At 51.4% G+C, this 26029-nt stretch overlaps 9 protein-coding genes across 10 annotated transcripts; 5 read left to right on the top strand and 4 right to left on the bottom strand.

The window, feature by feature from the left end:
* Positions 1 to 658: 658 nt before the first annotated feature.
* PPTG_21436 (hypothetical protein) lies at positions 659 to 1228 on the top strand (the record flags this gene model as incomplete). The annotated part of the gene is made up of 1 exon (XM_008897446.1): positions 659 to 1228. The coding sequence occupies one exon, from the start codon at positions 659 to 661 to the stop codon at positions 1226 to 1228; it is 570 nt and encodes a 189-aa protein (XP_008895694.1).
* A 1229-nt stretch (positions 1229 to 2457) lies between these two features.
* Positions 2458 to 3007, top strand: PPTG_04603 (hypothetical protein; the record flags this gene model as incomplete). Its single annotated transcript, XM_008896854.1, has 1 exon — positions 2458 to 3007. One exon carries the CDS (start codon positions 2458 to 2460, stop codon positions 2908 to 2910), a length of 453 nt encoding a protein of 150 aa, XP_008895102.1. The 3' UTR covers positions 2911 to 3007.
* A 518-nt stretch (positions 3008 to 3525) lies between these two features.
* On the top strand, positions 3526 to 5569 carry PPTG_04602 (hypothetical protein). Its single transcript, XM_008896853.1, has one exon. It carries the CDS (start codon positions 3556 to 3558, stop codon positions 5467 to 5469), a length of 1914 nt encoding a protein of 637 aa, XP_008895101.1. The 5' UTR covers positions 3526 to 3555; the 3' UTR covers positions 5470 to 5569.
* Positions 5570 to 6035: 466 nt separating this feature from the next.
* Positions 6036 to 6818, top strand: PPTG_04601 (hypothetical protein; the record flags this gene model as incomplete). The annotated part of the gene is made up of 1 exon (XM_008896852.1): positions 6036 to 6818. One exon carries the CDS (start codon positions 6036 to 6038, stop codon positions 6816 to 6818), a length of 783 nt encoding a protein of 260 aa, XP_008895100.1.
* A 3322-nt stretch (positions 6819 to 10140) lies between these two features.
* On the top strand, positions 10141 to 12050 carry PPTG_04600 (hypothetical protein; the record flags this gene model as incomplete). The annotated part of the gene is made up of 1 exon (XM_008896851.1): positions 10141 to 12050. One exon carries the CDS (start codon positions 10141 to 10143, stop codon positions 11959 to 11961), a length of 1821 nt encoding a protein of 606 aa, XP_008895099.1. The 3' UTR covers positions 11962 to 12050.
* Positions 12051 to 12096: 46 nt separating this feature from the next.
* Positions 12097 to 15596, bottom strand: PPTG_04599 (hypothetical protein; the record flags this gene model as incomplete). The annotated part of the gene is made up of 3 exons (XM_008896850.1): positions 12097 to 14931; positions 15127 to 15374; positions 15440 to 15596. 3 exons carry the CDS (start codon positions 15594 to 15596, stop codon positions 12097 to 12099), a joined length of 3240 nt encoding a protein of 1079 aa, XP_008895098.1.
* A 304-nt stretch (positions 15597 to 15900) lies between these two features.
* PPTG_21435 (hypothetical protein) lies at positions 15901 to 16417 on the bottom strand (the record flags this gene model as incomplete). The annotated part of the gene is made up of 2 exons (XM_008897445.1): positions 15901 to 15947; positions 16192 to 16417. The coding sequence occupies 2 exons, from the start codon at positions 16415 to 16417 to the stop codon at positions 15901 to 15903; spliced, it is 273 nt and encodes a 90-aa protein (XP_008895693.1).
* Position 16418: 1 nt separating this feature from the next.
* PPTG_04598 lies at positions 16419 to 20419 on the bottom strand. 2 transcript variants are annotated; one of them, XM_008896848.1, is made up of 6 exons: positions 19875 to 20419; positions 19734 to 19799; positions 19450 to 19662; positions 19246 to 19383; positions 19113 to 19181; positions 16419 to 19048 (listed from the first exon to the last, which is right to left on the bottom strand). In XM_008896848.1, the coding sequence occupies exons 1-6, from the start codon at positions 20186 to 20188 to the stop codon at positions 16681 to 16683; spliced, it is 3168 nt and encodes a 1055-aa protein (XP_008895096.1). In that variant the 5' UTR covers positions 20189 to 20419; the 3' UTR covers positions 16419 to 16680. The 2 variants fall into 2 exon arrangements, with proteins under 2 accessions (XP_008895096.1, XP_008895097.1); XM_008896849.1 differs by having other exon boundaries at positions 19734 to 20419.
* A 1563-nt stretch (positions 20420 to 21982) lies between these two features.
* PPTG_04597 (hypothetical protein) lies at positions 21983 to 22919 on the bottom strand (the record flags this gene model as incomplete). Its single annotated transcript, XM_008896847.1, has 4 exons — positions 21983 to 22230; positions 22284 to 22593; positions 22640 to 22667; positions 22747 to 22919. 4 exons carry the CDS (start codon positions 22917 to 22919, stop codon positions 21983 to 21985), a joined length of 759 nt encoding a protein of 252 aa, XP_008895095.1.
* Between the last annotated feature and the right edge of the window lie 3110 nt (positions 22920 to 26029).

Genomic DNA, 26029 nt, shown 5'->3' with positions numbered 1-26029 from the left:
TACAGCTGAAGATATCGCGAAGTTCTTTATGGAAGAGGTCGTGCTGAAGTTTGGAGTATTCCGCGAACTACTAATTGATGGAGCCCCAGAGCTGACCGGCAATGTGATCGACGAGTTGGTTAACATGTTGCAGGCGAAGCAAATCAACCCGGTACCGTACAGGCCCCAGATGATTGGCTTGGTAGAACGTTTCCATTGGATCTGGAAAGACTGCGTCGCTGTGTTCATGCAAGACGAGACGCAGAAGGACTGGAACTTGTGGGTAAAGTTCGCAGCATGTGCGTGCAATTCAGCGCAGCACTCAACGGTGAAGCTGTCGCCTAACAAACTAATGATGGGACGTAAGTTGCAAGCCCCCCTGGAACTCCTACAGCGGACTGAAGTGACTGAAGCGGGAGAATTGTCAGAGTACCACGAGCGGTTACTCGAGGCGTTAGAACGGAGCAGACGGTGTGCCGAAATCGCGCGAACACGTCAAGCAAAATTCTATAACCGGAACACACGGAAGCGGCGTGAATTTAAGGTTGGCGACAGAGTTTGGTTATACCAACCACCGCGATGACCGTGAGCGACCAAGTTCGTGCACCAGTGGATGGGACCTCTACAAATTTTGGAGCCAGCCTGATACGAGAACTACCTGTTGAAACGAGAAGACGAAATGGGCCAGGCGGAAACACTCATCGCACACATTTCTTTCTTGACAAGCTATTACGAGCCCAATAGTCCTCTTTCTCAAGTCGGGAACGACATTGACGAGCAGCTACGCGAGGAACGCGACGAACAGCATGAAGAGACGCCAACAGCGGTTGTACGAACAGCGACGACAGCTACTGGGCGACTGCCGACTGATAGAGGCACAAAACGGAATCAGGGAGCAGTAGGAAGTACGACGGACGATGACGGAGCGAGTGGGCTTTTGGTGGAGCGACGACGACGACGTCGTAGACGTAACAGAGCGGACCAGTATGCGTTGGAGTACGAGCTCTTCCCAGCAGGAGACGTTGAGCGGTGGACGACAGGCGATAGCGGACAATGGACAGCTAAGGACGGGCGACCAGGGAGCCGATGGGTTTCGATTGCCGAGTACGAGCAACTCTACAGCGCCGGACGGGTCGTGGGAAGACCCTTGGAGAGAGGAAGTCGTGTAATGGGGCTCAGTGTGCTGATACAGGTGAAGCGTTGCCGGGTATTGAAGTGGGCATGGGTGCCATTCCACGGAAGCGAGTGAACCCAGGGAGGACCACCCCGAAGCAGCTGATGGGTGACCCAAGACCGCCACGCCAGACGAAACCAGGAGACTGACGGGTGGTGAGAGCTTCGAATTTCACTGGGACGAAACCCAGCAGGTTTCACTTGCGAATTGGGCGGCATCGGGGCAGGTGGAGCACGGACGAGGTCACCAGCACCAAACGCGACCAAGAACGACCGGGACTCGACAGGATCCCGCACAACGACGGATAGCGGACGAACAGCGGACAGACGGACGAACGGTGGAGGACTGGTCCTCGGACACGACGGTGGACGAGTACTGTGACTCTTTGGAACGGACGAACGACGGACAGGACGAGTAGAAGGCAACGGTCTTCGTGCTCCTTGGCGGCTGCGTTGAGTAGGGCGACGTACCCGAGGTGCTGAGTCCAAGTGGTAGCCAAGAGACGACTGGAACTGGACGGCGACGGACGAACGGAACGAACTGACGGACGAACGAACGGTAGCTCCATCGACTAGCCTAGCTAACTAGTTGCAGACTACATTGGACAGAACAGAGACAGAAATACAAATAAGTCGTGTGTCAGTACGATACACACCGGCGGGGTAGCGAAAGTTTCCTACCGACAGCCAACGGATTCTTGGACCGATCGGTGCTGGTCGATCAAAGCTCGGCGTGCAGGGCTAAACACAGACACGTTATACATGTAGTAGTACCTGAAAGTGGGGGCAGATCACTTCAGAACGCTCCGTACTTCGAAGTGTATTGTGTTACTTGTAGTGCGGATTCAGATACGTTTGTAAACAAAGCGAGATATTGTTCAATACAGTCGTGCTCCACATATTCGCCACACTAACTTTTTTTAACCTATAATGTTTAACTATTGGACTTGTAAAGGAATTACAAATATTATTCGCAAGTCTTATTGTTTTAAGATCGGATAAGGTTCAACCTGGCGAATACCCGTGGCACGACTGTACTTCAAGGACTTCGAAGCACGACAAAGACTGGTATCCTATGAGCGATAAGCAGATGGGACCACAGATCCTGCGTAAACTTCACATCAATCGCGTTGCTCAAGGGCAGCTCAACTAACGATCACCAACAATTGTAGGCTACAAGCTTTGTCCGACAAAAACCTTGTAGGCCATCGAATTCGTTTAACGCCGTTTGGTCATCGCTCACTTTGCCATTCGCATTCCAGCGCCCAAGCTATCCAGATCTTTGAGCGAGTCTACAACCCAACAATGCGTCAGGGTATCCTCATGCTGGCGGTTGCAGTAGTTGGCTCGGTAAGCTGCAATGCTATCCCGGCGGCCGAGTCGATGCACACTCAGGTGTCCTTGGCGGCCAATATCCAACCCACTGCTGTCGGACAAAATGAAATCGCAAGTAGACGGCTTCTAAGGACTGCCGAGACAAGCGAAGAGAGAGGGTACGAGTCTCTAAAGAAAATTCTACCTTGGACCCAGTCACATCGGATCAAGATTATTGCGGAGGACGGAAAGACATTCACCGACGACTTCGTGCACAAAATGCTGAGCGACAGGAACTATATGGACAAAACGTTTGCGTACTGGGCTAAACAAGGAATTGAATTGGTTCCCACTCGGAACATGCTCAGGGACATGACTAACAATGACCGAATGACGCTTCTGACAAAATATTCGTATTTCCTCGATGGCAAGCCTTATAGATAATGGACTAGACCAGTCCTGTTGTCAGAGACAAGTAAGCTGCTGCAATCAAGATCTAGATAACATCAATTCAAATGAAACGGAACTCGTTATCCTGGCATGTATTGATTTCACGACAATGTAGATAATCAATACTAAAGCCTGGGGCATAAAGTTTTACGTTGGTGTCATGATCGCAATCAAGAACGACTTCCACCAGTTCGGACGCCCTGTACAGCAGCGACACTTTGCTAAAGCGTTGCGAGCCGATCCTTCTCAAGTCATTAGGAAACGCAGCAGCTGGAGACGTCGTTCGTGGATGCGTTAGACAGCACCACAAATCTCAAGTTGTTTACATCGGCATACCATGCGCACATTTGTCGTCTTCCAGACGCTACTCACACACAGCAACACTGGTATGTTGAAGCAAATGATCAGCTGTGCAAGTGCGAGTATACATTGAACTAATATTGACCAAGTGATCCACACGCCTGCTGTTCATGGCTCCCCATGCCCGCGGTAACATGCGTTCTTATCCGAGCTAAAGGCGACGATATGCATCCGAACAGGGTACATTCTGCTCTCCCTCTTGAGCTCCAGATCTGCGCACTATATAACGTCCGACCCACTTTACGATTGGCAGAGCGATAGTCTCGCTTAACCGCCGGAATGAAAGGTGTGACCCCGTTCGCCACCGTCCACATAACGTCGGAGCAAGCGCATCGATACGAATGCCAAGCCCGGCAGCTCCTGGACGATACACTTCGGGAATACAACACACACGTAGTTGAATGCAACAAGGGTAAGAACCCACTGCAGGACAAGTGGCAGTGGAAGCCGCTCAAGACCCACGAAGGTCTCCATGTGTACAAGGAGCGACAACCGACGCATCCAGAGCTGAACCCCATCACGAATCGAGCTAGTAAGACTTCAGTTTCTTCAGCCTCTGACCACTCGGCCACTTCAGTGACAGAGCGACCGACGAAGGCAGTGGCGATGGCTGCGTACACGCCTGAAATGGCACATACGGCGTCGTCTGCAGCAGTCACTGGTTCATCTTCGATTGCCTCGGTAGCGGTCACGGGACACATCGATGGCAGTCTCAACGACGTTTTGTACGGGCTCATAGCGACCGATACAGCCGAGTTACAGCTCCGGTTACGCTACATGACGGACGCCGAGGTGCTTGACACAGCCATGATTAGTTGCATTCAAACACCTAGTTCAGAGAAGCCTTTCCGGTTCTTAGGCATCCAATGGCTTGTGCGTGGTGAAGCATCTAGAGTCAAGTCAAGCTCTCGTCGCCCTCGTGATTTCGTGCTCCTGGTGGCCTCAGGTACAGTGCAGCACAGAGTTCCAGGAGCTTCAGAGACCCAGGAGATCGGCTACCATCTGTGTCAGTCCGTGGAGATGGAAGAGTGTGGAGAGCTGGAGAGTCAAGGACTCACTAGAGGCTGGTTGTCGACCTGTTCGGTGTTTACTCCAGCTAAGAAAACTGCGCAGATCGATGTGTTCTCTCGAGGTTATGTGGACTTTAAAGGCAAGATGCAAGACTACCAGGCAGCTGGTATGATGACAACCATGATGCTGGCTGGAGTAACGGAGGCAGCGACTTGTGGACAAAGCAAGAAGCTGAGCTGGCTGCTGCACTTTAAGGGCGCTGCAGCCGAGTTCCGACGTATGCAGCCAGAGGCAAAGACCTCGTCGAACCGCTGCGGTATTTGTGAGCGCAAGTTCGGTGTTTTAAGCAGCGTGGCGTCGTGCAATCTGTGCCAGGTTAAAATGTGCTCAAGGTGCCGTGTAAGTCGCGATCTCAGCTTTGTAAAGCGGCGAGATACAGCGACTAGTATCACTCAGAGTAGGAGCTGGGACGAGGGACAACCCAGCACCCAGGTGCGGTGTCTGACTACGGTACTTTGCAAGAATTGTAAGATGAACGCCAGTCACATGGACGCTCGTGTCATGGCTCGACGGGAGGTCGAAGCTGGCTATGATCACACTGAAATGGCTCGGACTGCCCCTGTGGGTGGCATTCAGACGTCAGTACAGCAAGCCAGGAGTTCGCTTTCAGACTCTGATCGAGATACATCAACCCAGATGCGCTTTTGGGCTCCAGGTACCGACACTAACAAGCATCGAGGACGTGAGGACACACAACTCGATGACGTCGTCAAGCCCAAGCTGGTTAGTAGGATGGATAGCGGCAAGTCGAACTTTTCGGATTCCTCGGTTCGTTCTAAGCTCGAATCGTCTGTCAGCTCGTTTGCGTCTACACTGCCGTCTCCAAGAGACCGAGACAGCGGCCAAGAGGATTCGAGCTCCGAGCTGACCCCGTACCAGCCTCGTCAGCAGCACCAACCTCAATATACTAATGAAGACCCCGAGATCACATACACATACGCGCCTCAACGATCAGCTAACATGGGAAGCTCGCAAGCAGATCTGGTACGGAGAATGCAGGAGCTTCAGATGAAGTCTGAATCCGTGTACCAGTTCACGAGTCAGATGAATGCCAATACGCGGTACCGACACCAGCAGTTTGTGCGCTCAAACACCAGTACATCCATCTTGGAATTAGATTAATTAGTAGTATTGTAAAGTTGACGGAACCGATGGAAGTTCTTGAGGCGTTTGTAGAAATGACATGATTGTAAAAAAAAACGTGAATTTCTTGATATTGTGCTTTCTACCCATCTGAACGTTGCAACTTCTCCTTGATCTGCCGGAGATAGTCGAACAGCTTGTCAGTAGGCTGAAATCGCAAGTTGGTTTTGGCAATTGCCAGCCATCCTGTCCATCCGAACTTCCCTTGCAGTTCCCTAGCTGGCGGCGTGTCAAATCTGTCTTCTGAGTGCTCGATACGAAGCTGCCGAGATGAACTTGGGTCGGCACACGTTGCGTCAAGAATCAGCAGAGCGAGAAGCGCGAAGACCTTGGCGGCAGTAGATAATAGAGGTCTTTAGCAATCTTACAGTTTGTTCTGTTTTCGATCGAAAGTTCAGGCAACCGGATAATACGAAAAACGTGTTTAGCTACTTTATTTTAGTTCGGTTTGTGCCAGATGCTGAAGATGCTAAAGATAGCATCACCCTTCAGCCAAGAAATAACTCATTTTTCCACACATACGGCAGAGCTGCGTATTTCACAAGATGGTGTTCCGGTTCACTACGATGGAAGATCTGGAGATGCTGCGGGAGCTGATTCGTCAGAAGCCATTTGCTGCGAAGCGCGGTTCGACACTGGAGATCTGGGATAGTGTTGCTGCAGCTTTAGGCTCCGCCTTGAAAAAGGAGATAAAAGTGAAGCAGATCCGCGACAGGTTAAATCTACTAAAAACTCGCTTCAAGGAAAAGGAGCAGCTATCGGCGCTGGCAAGTGGTGTTGAAGAGTCCATCCACGCGGTTAACGTCCAGACACACTACACAGACGTTGATGGGTTGATCCGGGAGTATACGCAGCTTGAACGGCTCCACCATGATACTAAAGCAGCTCAGAAAATTTCTAAAGAAAAGAAGGAGGAAGATCTGGCTAAGTGCGCTGCTGCTATAGTTGACGAAAGCCGTCGTCGTCGAGCCTACCGCGACGATACCTCTTTCTACAGTGACTCTGATGACTCCAGTGACGCTCAAAGTGTTGTGTCGGGGGCTGAAAGCACAGTATATACCGGTTCTAGCAAGGCGAAACAACAAGGGGTTAAGCGCTCGAACGCGTACTTGACGGAAATCAAAAGACAAGACAAGAAGTACAAAGAGCAATTGGATTTAAAGCACCGTGAGCTCGAGCAGGGACAAAAACAATTTGAAGAAAGGCTGGAATTTGAGAAGAAACAAGCTGAAGACAGACTTCAATTTGAGCAACATATTCAACAAAGCAATCGGGAGATGATATTGGAGTGCGCTAAGATTTTTGGGGCTGCTTTGGCTAAGAAGTGATCACTAAGATGCCGACCCAAGATAATGATGTATATCTGGAGGAGACACACCGAAGTAGTCACTAGCTGTACTTCCACCTCTCATGCATGTGATGCAATTTGTCATCAATACACCAACTCGATACATCTGACCTACTGGCTGTGAGCCTGTTCTTAAACTTGACTTCATATCCAAAGCTTTCCAATAGTTCACGATTTGAGCGTAGGACCACTCCACGGAAACACGGATCTTACTCATAGCAGAGTTGATATGCCGCTGTTCACACGTTAAATTTCCAATCGCTCCTTCGAATGGGCTTATTAGTACATCATCACGTCCGTAGGCGCAGTCCCCAAAAATTCGAAACTCTCGACAGCGTAAATCGTTTCGAATAATTGTACTTAGGTCGGATTCACGATACATTTTGACGTCGTGATTTCTTCCAGGGTACGGGCCATATAGATGTGAAATTAACCCATCAGGAGTGACTAGAGTTTGAAACTTCAGTGCGTGTTTACGCTTGTGTCCATTGTATACAGACTGCTGGTCCAGAAGTTTGTTTTTCTTTCGCCCTCGATGACCGTGTCGACGAGGCGTAGGCCGACATATACCTCTTACAGTACCGTCAATGAATGCCCAGATATTTGTGTATGGACTACCGACATCGAAAACAGCCCGTGCGTATTCAGAGAGTCGAGACGCAGCAATTTCATGATTCAGCAGAAGTAGATTGGCATATTGAGCTTCCAGTATGTCAAGTAGGTGGAGAAATATGTTCGACAGACCGCTAGGTGATCGCCCGAAAAAATCTCGCACATCCTCCCAACGTACAGGAGCTGCTAACTTGTACAGAACTACACAAAGAGCCTCAATACCAGTAGCTCTTGTCCTCTCGCGAGTAACGATATCACCAATATTCATCAGTTTTACAAGTGTACACAACTCCGACTTGTGGAATCGAAAGCGCCGTTTGCACACCGAGTCGGATAAGGCATTGAAGTTGAATGGTACTCGTAGTTGTTTTGAAGGGGCTGGTTGGCATACCAATTCTGCATGAATCATCGCTGCTTCAACGTAGAGATCTTCTTCCCGAGCAAGTTGCAGTCGCTGCAGTAAGTAGGCTGTTTTGTAGTGACGAGGGACGCCACGAGTGACTAATCGGATGAACGACGTGACCACGGAATCGGCCAGGGCTGCTTCAGACGATGAAGGCATTGTATTGTCTTGGTGCAGGCCGCAGAGGAGAATCAGAATTGCCCTTCGAACCTAACAGTTAGGTCGTCTGGTATAGAAGTTTAGCCGCGGCATAGATACCGTAAAATTTAGATCTGTAACCGTAATAAACTGCTCTTCTTTCCGGTTCCGATTTAAGTTAACGGTCGAAATTTCAGATTGTGGTGGGTTAAAGCAGATGGTTGTTCCGAAATGAAGTACTTTTCGGTTGTGCTAAAGACCTCTAATATCATCATTGGTGTGTGAATCTCTGTAGATGTTGGAATGAACACTGAAGAAAACTCTGCACCACATGCCAATCATGTATGCGTGAAAGCATCACCCAAATCCAAAATGGCTACGTATGGCATTTGATCGATTTGAACCGAATATTTTCCCGATGTTAGAAAAATTCCGATAGATCTGTTAAGGGGAAAAGGTGGGGTCAGAAAAAAAAAGTTCCTAAAACAGCTCTAAAAATGCACTAATTAATTGCACTGATATAAGTTATATACAATACTAATAACTGCCGCGATTTCGGCCTTCCAGCGGAGGTGTGCGTGTGCGCGTGCGCGTAGCCGCAGCAAACTCGTGCGGGTGCCCGCGAAGCATGGCCGCACGGTATTTGCGGAAGCGGGCCTAGCGCCGAGCTCATCAGCGAGTCGAGTATCGTACTTTCCAGTACAGGACATTCTATCTTTTTACTGCGAACGAAGCGAACCGCGGCTGGTTACCAGCATTGGATGTTTGATAACGTAGTAGATCTTGAGGTCTACATGTTTGCACTGGCACAGAGTCTGTGCCACAGACACATAGAGCAAATGTACTGACGGGATGATTAACTGACAACATTAAAAATCAAGTTTATTTTTTAACAATTAGAACATTTTAAAGCTGATTTTAGGAACGCTTTAACCGGCACCAATATGTGGAAACTGAGGGTTCGTATCGTGGATACCATGCTTGCGAGAAACACTACCGGCAGCAGTCACTGTCGTGGCTATTGCAATTTAAGACCTGGTTTGCGACATCGTCCTCTATTCAGGGCTTATATGTAAGATTGAGGTCACCGTCACTCATGGCTTTAGGCTACAAAGCTAGAATCAGGAATGAGCGCGATTCTGTAGATCTATTGAGGATTTGAGTGTATAAAGCGACCTCTTTGTTCCAGATGAAATCCACAAAAAATGTGCTCGTTATAGCTAGAAGATGGTAGTCACTCAATAGTCGATCGCTTTGGTCGCACTCACCGAAAAAGCTGGTGCATCTCGACAGCTCCGCTACGAAGATTACTCCGTCAATTCTTCAGTGTCGAGAGCGTTCTTGGGTAAGAAACCCCTCAGATTGGCCAAGATCGTCAAAATCAGCATCTTGCATCAGTGCCTCCGCAACAAGATCTATGAGAAATACCTGCAGGTCAAGGATAAATTGACGGGCGACATACGATGTAAAGTGAACAAGCCTTAAATATAACTGCACAAAGTCTTCCTGTACTCAATTGTCATATCCGCTATTTGATCTTAGCCAATCATAGACAAGTGCCATGAAGTCGTCAAAGTAATTGTAGTATTATTGATCTAACGAAAGGAAACGTAGCACAATAGTCATGCGTTTCGTCCTTTATATACCTTTCAGAATTATTAAGAATTTGATTATTGTATTTGAATGGGAACACAAATATCATATAATACGAGTGTTGGATATGATATTTGTCATACGGTAAACATCCTTAAATTCGATGCGCAAGATCTTCACTTGCACGCAATCAACGTGGTAACGCATTCGTCTTTTGAGATGGTAAGGAACGTTGGCGAGCAACGCAATCTTTTGGGCTTCCAACCGAAATTCTGGTCAGCACTATTTCGAATGCATTTTTTGTGGTGTGAAGTGAATGGCTAGTTACATCAGGCCCCGAAGTTATGCAGTCGAGCAAGGTGTGAATACATTGCTGGGAATTAATAACAAACTTACATTTCGACATCCAGCATCGATGATGCAAGGTATCCCTATATGGCATGTAGTTTTTCGCCTCCGATGATGCAAGACACGGCAACTTAATGTTGCATCTCAATGCATTACTCATTCTCCAATCTACCAGTTTCGCGAGTACAGCCTTCAACCAGCACTACCGATGAAGTTCTTCCTTGGAGCTGTCGGCGTCGCAGCCACACTCACCCAGAGCTGGTTCTACTTCAATTCTCAGCAAATTCTCTTGCCATCCAACGAACTCTCGGACATCTGTACTGCCAACCTTACGTCCACTTCAGCTTGGACTTCCAACGAGTCTTTTGCCTTCTCGTTAAGTGTCGTCCACACCGTCGACCGCGCCGCTGAGATCGCGTACATGGCCACCAACCTCAAGAACGAGGAGCGCTCATGGCCCATCGACGGCCAAGATCTACCGGTTTACATGGGTCCAGTAGCTCGGTCAGGGTCCGTCTTTGAAAAGCTGCAGACTCAGGATCTTATGGAGCTCAGTGCATTGAAACCAGACACACCCGAGCTTATGGCGGCTCTGGCCATGCGTTGGTTACCGCAACTTAACTCAACGGAAGCCTACACGCGCTTCTACGAACTGTTCCACCCCATTGTAGACGCCCCCGCAGACTCTGTCGACCATGGGGACGTCGGCTTCGGTGTCTCTCGATTGAGTCTACGCGGCTTCAACTTGAGAGCCATAAGAGAGACCGACGACGACCCACTGGACGAGACGCTCACTATTGAGAACATCGAGAAAATCTGCGGATCTGGAGCTTCAATTCGGTCGCTACGGGTCGATAAGAAGCTGTTCGTAGTCGATTTATCCACTATCGGACAATGGGGAGACCCGTCCGTGTCTAAAGTCGAGAGCGACATCGAGACTGAGGCCGGGAAGTATCTGCCGTCTGTGATCGGCTACTTCTGCTTCAATGAGCAGCTCCTACCTTTGGCTATTAAACTCGTAGACTCAGACATCACATACACGCCGTTCGACTCTCCGGACGAGTGGCAACTGGCCAAAACGGCGCTAAATGCCGCCGAGGCCACGTTCCAGCAGATGCAGCACTTCTCCGAGAGCCATACGCTGTCGATCCCCATCCGAGTAGAGCTGTATCGAACCTTCGCAGAGAAACACCCCGTCCGCGCTCTGTTAATGCGTCACTTTGCTCTGGACTTTGGACTGGAGCAACAAGCTGGCGTTGTGCTCTTTAACACGTCCACACCGCTAGATCGGACGTTTGGGATCGGAGCGGCAGGGTGCGTGCGCTTGTTAGAGGACCAGCGCACGCGCATCTCGTTGCTGGACGACGTGTACAGCGACGCGAAGGAGAGAGGCATCCAGCAACTGCCACACAAGTACGTGGCGTACGGGAAACTGCACGCTGACGCCATCTCCACATTTGTTGGCAGTTTTCTAGACGTTTACTATGCGGACGACGACGCTGTGAAGACGGACGTGGAGCTGCAGCAATGGGCTGTCGCGTGTGCTAAGATCCCTCATCTACACGCGTTCCCAGCGGTGTTCAAAGACAAGCAAGTACTACATAAACTCCTGACACGACTCATCTATCAGAGCGTCGTCAAGCACCACGCCATGAACGGAGAAGTGACGTGGACGACCGTGGCCATGCCGTACAGTGCCGCTGCGCTCTGGAAGCCGCTGCCGAGTCGCAAGGAGCGTGACGGTCATCCGAAGATCGACGTGTTTAGCTACTTGCAGCCGCGCGAGCTCTTCCCGTCCATGATTTTCCTCAGCGCACTGTTCAATCGTCCTCGACCGGAGGAGACGACGCTGAAGTCGGTGTATCACGTGTCCCCGTTCATCGACGACCCGAGGCTACAGCCGGCGATCCGAGCGTACGATGCAGAGTTGCAAGCCATAGACGAGTTTATCGTGGCCAACGAGGAACACGAGACGCAGCCGTATCATATCCTCCGTCCAGGGAATCTACCACAAAATACGTGGATCTAAGTATCTGCTGTACGACTGATGAAAAGTTCGCTAGTCGCATGTCACTTCAACTTGAACTTTGATTACGGTTAACGTAGTTTATCTCCTCTCTCTCCTCTTTGCTTTACTGCTTTCACATCTAATAATTAAGGGGGTTTAGCCGTCGTTACTGCGGTGACTGGTATTTGACGCCTTGCGGTTGCGGAAGTCCAGCTTCGTGGGCTTCTTGAAAGCCACGCCGCTCGGCGACACGCCAGGACTGCCGTCGTCGCTGCTCTGAGCAGAGAAGTTCTTCATGAGCTGCGCCACCTTGCTGCTGGTCACGCCTGGTGCAGAAGAGCTGGGCGTGTGAGACGCGCTGGAGCTGGACGCCACGGCGTTCGCGTACCGGTCGGTAATCTTGCCCGTCTGCACCGGCGGCGGACGGCGCGGCATCGACGACGGTGACTTCTCCTCCATCTCGTCGGCTTCCGGGATCGACGGCGTGCGGTGAGTGCGAGGAAGCTTCACGTCCTTGCCCAGCAGCGACATCTCCGTCACCATCTGCTGTACGATCACTTCCAGCTCGTCGCGCTCGCGAACGGCGACTGTCACGCGCGCTCCGAGCTTCTCCAGTTTCCTGGCCTGATCGTCGTTGCGCTGGCACAGACGCGCGATCTCGTTCTCGAACTGTTTCACCTTATCGGTCACGTCGTCGATGTTGTCAGGGCTGGTGATCTCGACGCCTTGGTCGGCCAGTTGGCCGCGCAGATGTTCCACCTCACGCTCTGCGATCATGAGCTGAGCGGACTTCTGGTCCAGCTCGCGCTGCATGTCCGTCAGCATCGCTGAGCTCTTGGCGTCCAGTGACGGAGCAGTGAAGCTGCTGTTGTCCGTGTTAATCGTGCGACTCCGCTGCTCAAAGAGCTGGCCCTCCAGCGCTGTCAGCTTCACCTCCAGTGTGCGTTTCTCCTTGAGTGCGTCTTCCAGACGTTCGTGAACGCTCTCAAGCTGGTTACTGCGGAAACGGAGCTGCATCACTTCCTGCTTGGACAGCTTCAACTGCTTCTGTACCTCTGCTAACTCATCGTTGTGTCCAGTAGCGTCACTCGCGGCCGATTTGTGAGATACGAACGACGTGGACGTTGTCGTCCCGGGGGCAGCGCTAGAAGACATCATAGCCAACTGGTTCTCCAGCTGCGCAGTTGCCTCCTGTGCCATTTTGAGTGACAGACGCACACCCGCAAGCTCACTCTCGAGCTCAATTTTAACGCTCTCGCCTGCACGAGCTCGCGTCTCGGCATCCTGAAGCTGTCTCTTGGTTCTCGCCAGTTCTCCTTCTTTCGCTTTCATCTCCTCCTCTCGCTGTTCCAGTAGCCTTTCCAGTTCGGCAATATGCACCTCCATCTCGGCAGTTGTAGCTTGGTCCTGACTGCCGTTCTTCTGCTTCTGGAGCTCCTCGATCTGGCTGCGAAGACGGCCGTTTTCTTCCGTCGCACTAGCCAGCATCTCATCTAGTTGCTTGACACGGTCTTCTAGCACCAACTTGGCCTTACCCACGTCAGCGTAGATCTTGTCCAAGAAACCAGGCGCCTGCGACGGCTCCTTCTCCTCCTTGGACGGTCGTCCGTTCTGCGCTGCTTCGAGCTGCTCCTTGAGTTGTTCAATCTCGCTCTTGGCCTTGTCCAGCTCCGACTCTAATGCAGCTGAACGTCCGGCTTCAAGCTCGTGCTGCTCGCGGATTCGCGACAGTAGCGCTGCGTCCTCGTTCTCTGGCTCCTCGATGTCCTCACGGCTAGACGAGCTCGTCGTCTCCGAGACTTCAGCAGTGAGCGACAGACCGTTCGTTAAACCAGACGGGAACCCGCCCGAGTGCTTCTTCAGAGCGCTGGCGGCATTGGCCAACGCGCCCTCGAGCTCGGCGCGCAGCTTGAAGTTCTCACGCTCGAGATTATTGAGTTGCTGTGTCATTGTCAACGCCACCGGACGAGGTTCGCAGTCCACCGTGACGCTGCCGCTACGCGCAGACGAGATCGTGGTGCCCGACGTGTCCGTAGCTGCACGATGCGACCGGGTGACGCCCTCAACTGTCTCGCTGTCGTAGTCCATCGAGCGGCCCAGGAACTCAAGCTGTTGCTGTAGCCGCTGGTTGCGTTGCAACGCTGCCTCTGTCTCGGCTCGGAAGTCGAAGGTGGACGTTTGTGACGTGTGTGAAGGACGAGAGTCTTCCGAGTGGCCGTGCAACGGGTCGGCCTCCTCGTGCAGCTTTTTCACGCGCTCGATCAGCTCCACCTGAGGCAGCAACGTCATGTCCTGTACCTGCATCTGGTTGTTGCACAGCTGCACGGCCGCTTCCAGCTCCTGTAGAAGACGCAACGTCAGCGCACGCTGTTGTGCAGCGTTGCGCGTCTCGGCCTTTTCACGAATAATCAATTCCTCGTTCTCCGCAGACAGCGCGTCAATGCGCTTCTGCGACTCCTTCAAGAACGACTCGAGCTGCAGCACCTGTACCTCCTTGCGATCGAGTCTGCGCTTGGCAGAGCGGCAATTGTTACAGTTGGATGACGACAGCTCCTCCAGCAGGTCGCGCTCGCTACCAGCCGAACTGAGACTGGCCGTTGTCCGGCGCGTCGACACGGACGACGTCTCATTTGCGGCGCGCCGAGACTTGGATGTTTCTCGAGAGCGCGGCGTCTGAGCCTTCGGTGTCTGCGCTTTAGGACCCTGTGAGCTCTTATTGAGCAGTGTAGAGGATGGCGGCAAGCCGGCCAACCCGGACGCGTGCGGGTTGGTACTGGAATGCATCATCATGTTGGCCGCGGTATTGGCCTGCGAGCTACCGGGGGATTGGACCAGGTCCCACGTGATGTCGAACTCGAGCGAGGCTGCCAAGTCTCGACACTTAAGAGGCGAGATGCGGAAGGACTTGTGCCGGTCCTGTGGGCTGGCGTTCAGTTGTACGAGCGTGGCGAAGTCCAGCGAGAAGAGTGCGACAGCGGAATGGCTGGGCAGCTATACATGGGTGCAACGCAAGGCACAGAGAGAGTCAGAAGCGCTGGTCACAGCCTATTTCGGGGCGTCCGGGCCAAGTCTCCACTAGCCTCATAGACCAACTGGCGGCTGGCGACAGTTGTAATGGCACGTCGTCAGATGGCCGCGTGGTTGTGGAAGAGGATGGCCCGGTCGCAAGGAGATGACAAAACTCACCGCAACGAGCACGATTTCGTACTCCTTCTTAAGGAATTCGGTGGCTGTCGCGCCGCCGCCCTGCTGAGACTTCTTGTGTTTAAGCAGCGACGTCTGGATACCGACGTGCTGGTTCCAAACGGCACAGTGTTCGGCACTCCAGCGCGCCGGTTCGGACGTGACTTCCTTGCTGTTGCGACGAAAGAGCACGATCAGGTCCTCGTCGTTCGGGCTGATGTCGCGGCCGATGTTGGCGCGGTGGATGAACACTGCAATAGCAACATAACGGCGGGTTAGTCTGACGTAACGTAGCTTCTAGCGTAGCATAGCATACCGTCGAGGTTAACGAGGATAGTGCCGTGGCCGGCCGAACCGGAGCGCTGGGAACGTGGCGTGGTGGCCGCGGATCGTTGTGAGCGGGGCGTAGTGGCCGCGCCGTAGGTGGGTCGGGGCCCCACGCTGTCGTGCGGCGTGGGAGCTCCGCGCCGCATGCCGCGTGAGGTGTTGGAGGCCTTGCCGCCGTCGACGGAACGGAGCAGCGTCTGGAAAATGGTCGCCGACCGATGCACAGGCCGAAATAGCCCGCGGTTAGTTCAATTGAGACTGGGGGATAAGAGCCTGCCAAGAAGCAGAGAGAGCGAGCCGCCAAATGGAGAAGACTGTCATGACCCGCACTGCAACTTTGTATGGGCCAGAGACCAGTTGTAGATGACAGGGTACGCCAGCTGGTATGCGTGCTCGCCGCGTTGTCGGATCCTGAACTGGAAAGCTCGATGCCACACCCGCCACCGAGCACTAAAGGTTCATAAGCTCCAGTGCCAGTTGAGCTCCGGCCATTTGAGCTGCATGAACGGCCGGCAGTTAGCGGTGCAGTGAAAGAAAGCTACGAGTGTTTTTTTTTTCATCCGAGCATTCGCATCGGAGACTTTCGCTGTAGTTCATGACTCCATGGTGGTCGAAATGGACCTGATGCTGTGCCCGTTGCTGCCCTTCCTGAGTGACAGATTGGCTCCCAAAAGTCGGCGAGAGATTCTGGTTCCGAGAGCGTGTGAACAGGCCCAAAGACTTGCAAATCGAAAGACGTACGCAGGTTACCCGCGACCAGCTGATAGCTTCGACTTGCCTTACCAACGCATTCAGGTGTCCGTACGTCGCCGCCGCCGTCATCGTACGGATCAACAATGCGGCTCAAAGCAAACCAAAGAGCTGTACGTGCAGGGCGCACGCAAAGGGAAACCTTGACGCCAGCGTTGCTCTGTCTGTCCGACGTGTTGATGTGGCGACGAGCTGCCGACACGGATAAAGGACACATGTACCGAGTTGAAGTCACTCACTTGTAACGGTGTTTTATATGTTTTCTAAAGTCTATGCTGGACGCTCGACAGCTTCCTTCCCTTCCGCTCGGGGACTCCTCGAAGCTGCAGGCAATCTGCATAGCAATTGCGATACTCGGGAACGCTAACCGTTCTCCGAGTGACGATGATTCGCGGTTCACACACGAAGACACACTTGGAACTTGCTGACAAAATTGTGCTCCAACGTCTGGGAAGCGAATAAATACATCAAAGGCCCTTCTCATAGGTCGGCCACGGACACGGCCATCACAGAGCACGAGCTCGGCAGTGATGACATATTGGATGACAACTCGGAGCTTGAAAGACTGCTCAGTGCGCTGGTGGCGCTCAGGTAGCTGGGTCGCGTCCAGTTGGGCGGGGCCTGACCACTCACAGTGAGCCGGCCTTCCAGCACACGGACCAGCTCCTCCTGCACGTCGATGGCGTCCGGACGCTCGCTCGGCACCTCATGCCAGCACTGTCGAGCCAGCTCCTGCAGCTCCATCGGACAGTCGGCCGAGAACTTGAGCAGGTGCGGGTTGCCGCCGGCGCCGGCCGGAACTCTTGAGCTGGCTAGGTCTTCCTCAACGGCGATCATTGTGTCCAGCTCCCATAGGAACGTGCCGAAAGCGTAGACGTCGTCGCGCTGGGCGGCCACGATGGAAGACCCGATGCCACTCGACTTGAGCGAGTTCTCGTCGAACTCGTCAGACTCTTCGTCGAACGCCGGGTTGTCGCCGCTCTGGCTGTGGTTGTCGTCCAGCGTGACGCTGCTAACACCACTCACTCCGCTCACGTCGCTCTCTCCGCTGTTGTTCGCGTAGCGGCTACGGCCCAAGTTCCCGGACGTTTGCTGCTTTAGGGCCTTAGACGAACGCGTCGGGCGCATGCCCGTGATCTTTTGCATCGTCCACAAAGCGCTCTCTCTCAGCGAGCCACGGAAGTCGTCCGTCGCGTTGTTGTTCTCATCCTTACGCGACGCCAGATCCGAAGGCAGCAATACGTCCATCGCACTCAGCTTAGCCTCGCCCTGTTCATTCACCAGCACCTTGCGCGCGCAGACACGGCCGTGCGCGTAATTGTTGGCGTGAAGGTAGACCAGTCCCATAGCCACATCCAAAGCAATAGACAGCTTACACCGCCAGTCCGCGTTCGGGTTGGCGTTCACGCTCGCACTCGAGTTCGCGAAGACCGGGTACCAGCTAAAGATGTTGCCGTTGCCGCTACCGATCGCCGCCGCCACGCTGCTGTTTGGGTAAAAGCCTTTGCCTTCGCGACGATGGCGTTCGGACTCGAACATTGCAGCCAGAGAACCGTGCTGCATGTACTCGAACACCACACCAAGATGCCAGGCCGGCGCGCCCATGTTCGGATATCTGCTCTTGGACGCCATGCTCTCGCTCATGCTGTTGGTCGGGCCGTAGCTGTTGTACGGCCCCTGTACTGGCGCGGCAGCACTGCTACCGCGTCGACGGCTGGCCGTCGTACTGCAACCAGTGGTAACACCGATAAAATGCACGATAGACGCGTGGTCCAACGCTGCGGCCAAACGGATCTGCTCCACGAAGCGCTTCTCCAGACGCTTCTTGGAGCGCATGAGCGCCTGGATCACTACCTTGTAGCCCTGATATTCAGCCAGAAACAGAGCCGTATCCACCTTGCGAGAATTGCCCACGCCCACGCTGCTCAACGCCAACGCCGCCTTACTGCTCTTTTTAGACGACGACATGTGCAGCGCACGCCGCATCTGAATCTCCTCGGGCGGGATCTCGTACACGAGCAGGTCGTCCAGATTGATCTTGCTCTTGATCTTGCTGCGCACCTGCAGTGACGCCGTGCTGGCGCCGAGAAAGCTGCTGTCCTTGGGGCTCGGTTCGAGCAGAGCCACAGGGTTGTACTTGTCCAGAGGACTCTCGTACATGCCCCACGCTGCCTCGCCCGGCGTCTTCCCACCACTGTCTCCGAACGTGCTGTTGTTGTCGTTTTTGCTGTCCGTGTCGCGGTATTCGTCGTGGTTGTTGCCGACGGCGCGCGTGATACGCCCGCTGCTCGTGAACACCATAAAGTTGCCGCCGCTGCTTCCTAAGCGCCTGTCGCGGTTCACTTTCATAGCAGCACGACGCGACGGGTTGTCGTCGTTGTTCCTCCGCTTGTTCCATATGAACCCGAACACTAAGGCGCTCAAGAGGATACCGATAAGGAAAAAGGTGCTACCGATGACTCCGATGGATTCAGCCGAGAAAATCGACGACGAGTCCGAGTTTGTGCTCTCCGCGGATGCGGCTGCGTCATTAGAGCTCGAGATGTCGTTGATATCCGCCTGAGTCATACTGCCGGTCGTCGAGTCAATGGCAGACGCGATGACGCAGTCGTCGTCCTCCAGCACACAGAAGTTGACGCCATTAATCTCCTCGCTAGTCGCCTTGGAGTTCGAGCACGTGCTCGAGACAGACGACGGGGCTGTAAACTCCGCCAGACTCTGAAAAACACTCACGTCCGAACGGCAGATCTCAATTGTGGACAGCGGGTTGTCCCCCAGGTAAACTTTACGAAGCGTGGACGCGAAGGTCACACCGCTGATCTGTTTGATCCCGTTGGACTCGAGGTTCCTGAAGCGATAACCATAAAATACGTTAGTGAAAGTCACGAAAACGCAGTCGTAGGAGAACGTACAGCTCCACGAGTGTAGTCAGAGAAGACACGATGGTCGGGAACACTGTAAGGAGGTTGCTGCTCAGGTCCCTGCAGTACGAATCGCGTTAGTACAGTTGTTTGTGTACGCATGGCTACAAGTATATGCACGCACAGGTATTGTAGAGCCGTCGGTAGGTTGGAGAAGTTGGTTGACGCGCTTGTAAACGAGTTCTTGGTCGCGTTTAGTGTACGCAATGAGACCGGCAACATGAGGTCGTCCAGGTTGGAGATGCCCGTGCTCGACAGCGACCTGAAACACCATTAAACGTCAGTATTTTCGGTCACAATCTGTACTTTTGAAACCCGTCACACGTACAATGACTGCAGCGCGACCAGTTTCGTGAACGTGTCGACACCCACCGAGCTGAGCGAGTTTCCATGCAGCAGAAGCGTCTGTAACTCGCCCGACTCAGGCCAGGGTGTAGCCGACGACAGCTTCGTGATCGAATTCGAGCTCAGATCCAGATAATTCAGTCGTCGAGGGAAGTTAAAGCTCGACAAGTCCGTGATGAAGTTACTGGCCAGCTCCCTGTTCCACAGTGGAAAACCCTGTGAGTGTCCGATTTCAATTGTCCTGTCCCCTTTCTGTCTGTGACCTACAAGTCTTCCATGTCGTTGTCCGAGTCTGCGGGCGCGAACGTCTCGAGCTCATTATTGTTGAGCAACCTAACAGTCCAAATAGTCCATTATACACTGTAAGAGAGTCCAACGTAGCGTACTGTTCCTGTCCTGGTTTCTTACAATTGATATACTCGCGGATAGCTCCTGACCTCCACCACGTCCAGGTTGGACAAGTTCAAACTCCGCTCAACTGTGGAGCTCACGACGACCTGGAAGCTGCGAGCGTTGCAGCTGGCGTCGTACACGACGGCAGTCGAGTCCGACTCGCCCTCCACTAAAGTGCTGGCGTTCGTACAGGCCGCGGCCGCGACCGGCGACGTCGCAACGCCGAGAAGCATCAGTACCAGCGTCAGCATCAATAGCAACATGTCAAGCCTCGTCCGGTCGCGGAGCGTCCTGAGCGTGTGCGGTCGCCTCACGGACGAGCCATTCATGGCCGAGGGGGGAAGACTGCGGTGCTTGCGCCGTGCAGTTAGAGAATGGAAGGCCGATGATGGAGCTGTTTCTTGGGCCTTTACAACGCGACGCAGTAGGAGTCGCCGAGAAGCTGTGCTGGGCTGTCCACCAAGTCGATCAACTTCCAATAGAGCGAGTAGTGGCAAGGTCCGTCCTAGGGCCTGGTCTCTGCTCCAGCGCGGGACAGCTTTTGCGATCGGATTAAACGGGTACATTAGAAAATAGAGATGTATATCTTAAAGAAATCAAGTCAGAAGAAAAATAGAGGAAGTAGTATAAGTACCATCAAAGGTTATTCGGGTGGAAGTCGGTTCGGGAAGGAAGAATGCCTTAGATAGGCAAATGGCCCGATGTTGCGTGGCTGGGATTCCGATGTTCGTGGCTGGTAAACGTGCCAAAAGCGAAATGGAAACCGCTGTATCCGCCTAAGAAGAGCCGGCGATCCGTGCATTGAAAACTTTCGTCTCGGATTGAGGAATTTTCTTATCTGAGTGGATATCCACTCAGATAAGAAAATTCCTCTCTCGGATTGCCAGCGCGCAGCGCTCGGTCCATCCGACAGGCCGAAACTGTGCCCGGCTCGGTGAGTAGCTGGCTTCCTCCGCCGCCGAAAAAAGTATCTCACGTCACGTTTAGCGCTAATAGCGACTAGGTACATACGATCCCAGTGCTTTTGACGCACGCTTGGTGCTCGTACTAGTATGAGTTGGCTCACCTTTCGCGAGTGCCGCATGACTTGAGCAGTAATGTTGGGCTAGGTTTCAGCACTAATCGTTAATCGTCGACGCAAAATTGTAGTGAACTTCAATGCGAAGCCGCATACATGTATTGGATCGTTGACTGGATCGCAAAGCAGCAATGGGCAGCGCATACAGTGCTCGGACATTCCGGTACAATAATGAAGAGATTCATTAGCATAGCAAAAATAAATAAAGCAGTGACGAGAGATACAATATTAAAGGAATGAAGAATAACTACATGTACTGCGTTGTGCTTCCAGATGGTAGTGTCGGACTTCATCATATCGAAGCAAGAGAAGCAGTGGTGATGGTACTATCAGTCAATCACAAAACACCGATGTTGTTTGCCAAAAGACGCGTTGTAACTTGAAAAACTCTACTTCTCTGGTCCACGATAATATGCGCGTTTCGGTTTTTTGGGTGTAATATCGGCCTTGGAACGAATTAGACAACAAAAAAAACCATCGTCAGACAGCTTTGCTCTTGCTGCATTCGGGGGATTTTTGCTGGGGAAAACTGTTTCGAAATGAGCACTAGAACATCGTTATTACGCTCGGTTTTCCGGGGCCCATTAGGCTTTTTTCGTAAAACTTAGGCAAGTTAGCGATATTCACGCTGAAAAATACTGCTGGATCCTGGCTATTGCATGAATCCTGTTTTATCTCTATAACGCTGCTTTCACGGAAGAGACAGCACGGAAATAAATTGAGGTTTTTCTCGATGAAATTCGCATTCACTATCCAATAGCAGGCAAGTAACGATTTATTTGAAAGTTATGGTCAATTTTACATATGATTTAAGCGACACTTTAGGTAAAACCGTACTTTATTTGGCTTCTAGCAAGCGGAAGCCTTTGATGACAATCTCCTTCGGTATGGGGAGCAAAGACGGAGTTACGTTTGATCTTGCGTTTAGATAGAGCTTGCGTACCCGAGGCAACGCGTAGTTATTGCCACCACCGCAGGAAATTACACACTTCAAAACCCTTTGAAGCGTAACGAAGCACTTGTCGATTGTCGTGCGTGGTAAACTTCAAAAAGCGTCTTCCACTACAGCGATCAACCCCTGGTGGTTATGCGTAGGGTAGCGATACTGAACACTCTGAATAGCATTGAACAGACCAAGATCGAGGACGTTCAAGTCCGGCGAACGAGGTGGCTGACACGTCATCTCTATCGTCCAGCCGTGCTCGATCCCGGCCTCAAGAATATCCGCATTGTCTTCAGCAACATGTGGTCCAGCGTTGTCTTGCTGCACCTTAATGCACAGCGATTTTCTCCCTACAGTACGATAAATATTAATCACAATAAAAAATAATAATCAATTGCTTTACCTGGCCAAAGTTGCCGAATCGCTGGAAATACTTTTTCCTTGAGCATCTTCACATACACCTTTTTTCGCGTCGTGTTGGCGTTTTTCACCTCAATAGTGCATTTTGCTCTATTTGCCGAGCTTCGTTGAGCACGCACGTACTCTACAATTGGCCAAATTCCGATTTTTCCGTCGAAATAGGTCTTGCGTTTAGCGTCGTACCGCGGCCGCGCTACGGCCGCAAGAAACATGTTTTTGCCAATGTAGCGGCGGTTGGGGCATGCTTGATAAGGTGCAAGCTCATCCTTGGTGAGGTAATATCTTGTCATAACCTTGTATAAATTGAACCATTTTTCATCTACGTGTACGTAGTCTTACATGTGATGCATTCTCTAGTCTCTTCCTCCTATTAATAAGAAACAAACACAAAACAAGGTTAGTTTTATAGAATTTTTAAGTATTGCAGCAACGTACCAAATGCTCACTCCACATGAGCAAGAGCGAAAGCCAAGCGGCGTGCCTTGTGCACGTCTGTCAGCTTCGGCATAACACAAGTCGTAGCACGACGAAAGAAACCTGCAGCCAAGTGGCGCATCAGCGTCGTCTTAGGAATGCCAGTAGTCGAGGCGAGGCAGCGCAACGTCTGGCGCGCGCTCATGGGCGCTTCATGATTTTTGCCAGCGATTTCCGCTGGAGAAAGTTGTGTGCGTCCACGGACTCTTGGTTTTCGAGGGGCAACAAGAGCTTCGAAGTTGTCGCGGTTGCTCCATTTCGCGGACACTTTTCGGCGGGAGATCTTATACCGTTCAGCCGCAGCTTTAATACAACCTCTTTGCACTTTGTCGTTGCTTCACCTAACAGCTAAAAACTGAGCGACAGCTACGCAGACCCGCGGAGATATTTCTTTGGCACCCGGCTTGCGCATTGTGTTGGGATGAAAGCTTTATGAGAGGGTAGGAATTAGTGGTTAGTTTCCGTTGAAATTACTGGCGCGAGAGAGCACGTTGCCGTATTGCCTGCTGGTTGAGTTTTGGCCAATAAAACGTATTGTGTACACCACAAAAAAACAATCGCGCATACTATCGTGGACCAGAGAAGTATATTTTAATAAAATAAAAATATTAAAATAATACATTTACAGTAGTACTTGTGAGTAGCAATAATAATATGTATGTACCAAAGATATCACTACAGATTCCGTCCCACTTCCAAATACCACCAATGTTCAATATCCCTCAATACCGATCCGGCTGAGTCGTTTTATTGAGTAGGAGTGATGGTCACGCTGACTCTAATAACAAAGTCTACCTCCGACCTGTAGAGCTTGAAACTAGAGAGGATTTGGGCTCGTAGTGTTGAGTAAAAGCACTATATGATCTGGTATATCGTCTGCGACTTACACTGATAACATTTTTTATAGCATAATGTTTGCCTAACCAGCGATGCGAAACATCCAGAAAGCCGTGATATCTTTCGTTCCAGTAAAAATCACAGTACTCATCGAATTATTTTCTCCATTTCTCGCCGATATTTCCAATCAAGTAATATTTTGAAAGATGCAGAATCTTGGTCCGGAAACTTCCATCAGACTTGTTCTAAGCTGAGTGTTGGCTCAGTTCGGCTTTTTTTGGTAACCGCGGTAGCCACTCCATCCTCCAAGGGAACCCTCTGCTATCGCGGCTCCGAACTGGCCGGACTCAAATTACCTACCTTTTACCAACCAGTACAAACAGGAGCATGACGGATTGAGCGCAGTATGTACTTGCAATACAGCGTGTCAATCGAGGATGAAAGCGACGTGAAATGGCATATCCATGGATATGCATGGACGCTAACCCATCGAATTAGTGTAGCTTTGCGTTAATAGTCGTTTTACTGCCTAGTACGTAAATCAATATAGCGCTGTAGTATAAGCGTACGAAAGTGGGATCGTATCCGGATCAATTAATGTATCACAAGTGCAACAACAACAACGCGAGCCAGGTGTGGACAGAACCCAGAAGTTTATTTTTTTTGTAAGTCAATGCGATCATGTATGGTTTCCCTACGCAGGTATCTCGTAAAAATTCATGCGAATGTGACAAAACATAAATGGATTCTCATGATATTTGTATTGCATGAAACTGTGTGAGAAACACAACACAAGGACATGAATTGTACCGAAGCACTACCAGTATAATAGATAACAGTCGCAAAAAGTCTGTCTTTGCGTATGATGAACAGTTTCGTGAAAATTCGAGTTAAACACGAATTCGTAATAATTATCTTGAAAAATAAGTTTTGTAGAATGGAGATGCTAATATTTCGCACTTCACCTGTTTTTTTTCAATAAATTTCGATCACTGTGGCAAATCACCAGCAGGGGTTGGTAGTATTTTCAGAAATAGTAATTTAGGTAACACTACTACTAGTTTTATTCGATAGTATTAATACTAACACCGTATTGTATGGTATTAACTATGGGTATTAGTATTACTCTCCCCGCGCAGGGCGGTAGTAGCCTCAGAGTAATACTTTTCAGGTACCCTGAATGAGCAATGTCAGCTCTTATTTGGCAATTTGTAATCCTGTGGCTCTCCTTCATCGTTTGGGGGCGATCGCAAACTTCATTTCTCCCAACACACGACGTCGTTGGCTAGCCAACTGTAGCGGGTTGCCAGGAAGGCGACGAACTACGGAAGGAGCCGTGTACGGTGTGTGGAAAACTTGTCCATCACATGTGTGCTATTGGTGTCTATGAAGGAGCTGACTCTGCGCTGAACGAGAGGTAGTAAAAGTGGTTTCATTTCCTTTGCACTCTAATTGATACACATTTGTTTAACTCCAATATAGGTTCTGTAGTAAATCCTGCGTCCAAGTCGTGCATACTTCTGTGAGTGTCCTTCCCAGTTTGTCAACTTCGAAGCAGATAGCTTTATCTGTCCAGTCCAACAACATTTGGGTTGGTCTTGACTCTGATTTCATACCCTCGCCAGACATTCCCGACGATATACACAACAATATGGTGGCTATCGCTAGCGCTGCAATTATCACGAGAGACAGCCTAAGTAGTCCAACTCCAGCAGCAACCCCTGACCGCCCAATCTCAAAGAAAAAAGTTAGAGTCAAGTATCGATGTCGGCTGTCGGGTTATTACTAGGGCAGAACCAACAACTGAGGACGCGGAATTGGCGCTACTGGAGGAGTGCAAGTGGGAGTTTAAGAAATATTTTCGAGACTCAGCTGTTGTCCACGACGATATGAATTTCTTGCAATGGTGGATCGAAAACAGATCAAGTTTTCCGGGAAGCGACGGAAAACCACTACTACTGCTACTGCAACTCGAAAGAAGAAAGCCGCACCTGCGAAGACCGAAAAGAAGCGTCCGGAGACGCCCCTCTCGTTGCGACCTGCACCTCCGGTATCGGATTAGGCGTGCCTCTCACTGTTACATATGCACGGAAGGAAGCGTAACAGACGACGTTTGGGATCTGGTTCACGTACTGGATACCCCATACAAGAAGCAAAATCCGTGGAAGTCGTCGAGAGGTTGTATCGTAATATTTGTATGCTATACTGCCTCCAAATCAAAGCTCGGACCAAACAAACCGGTACAGCTGGGAAGAGGCTGTGGTGGAGTGGGATTCGCAAAATCGCGTTGCGATCCACTCGGACACACAGTGCCCTGGACTGCCGACTGACGGAGGGGGTACTCCGATAACCGTGGGGTTGCTGAGGGCTCACCTTGTGTACCCGTCGGCGGGGCTGGCTACACTCCTCTGGTGGACT

The sequence above is a fragment of the Phytophthora parasitica genome, assembly GCF_000247585.1.
Source record: "Phytophthora parasitica INRA-310 unplaced genomic scaffold supercont2.5, whole genome shotgun sequence".
NCBI lineage: Eukaryota > Oomycota > Peronosporomycetes > Peronosporales > Peronosporaceae > Phytophthora > Phytophthora nicotianae.
This window is presented reverse-complemented; position numbering and strand designations above follow the sequence as displayed.

Excerpts from the sequence above, each read along its gene's own strand:
- PPTG_04602 (XM_008896853.1), top strand. The coding sequence starts at position 3,556 with ATGAAAGGTGTGACCCCGTTCGCCACCGTCCACATAACGTCGGAGCAA.
- PPTG_04598 (XM_008896848.1), bottom strand. The coding sequence starts at position 20,188 with ATGAATGGCTCGTCCGTGAGGCGACCGCACACGCTCAGGACGCTCCGC. Across the intron at positions 19,663-19,733 it reads GACAACGACATGGAAGACTT|GGAGCTGGCCAGTAACTTCA; the intron begins GTAGGTCACAGA and ends ACTGTGGAACAG. Across the intron at positions 19,049-19,112 it reads CTGACTACACTCGTGGAGCT|GAACCTCGAGTCCAACGGGA; the intron begins GTACGTTCTCCT and ends TTATCGCTTCAG.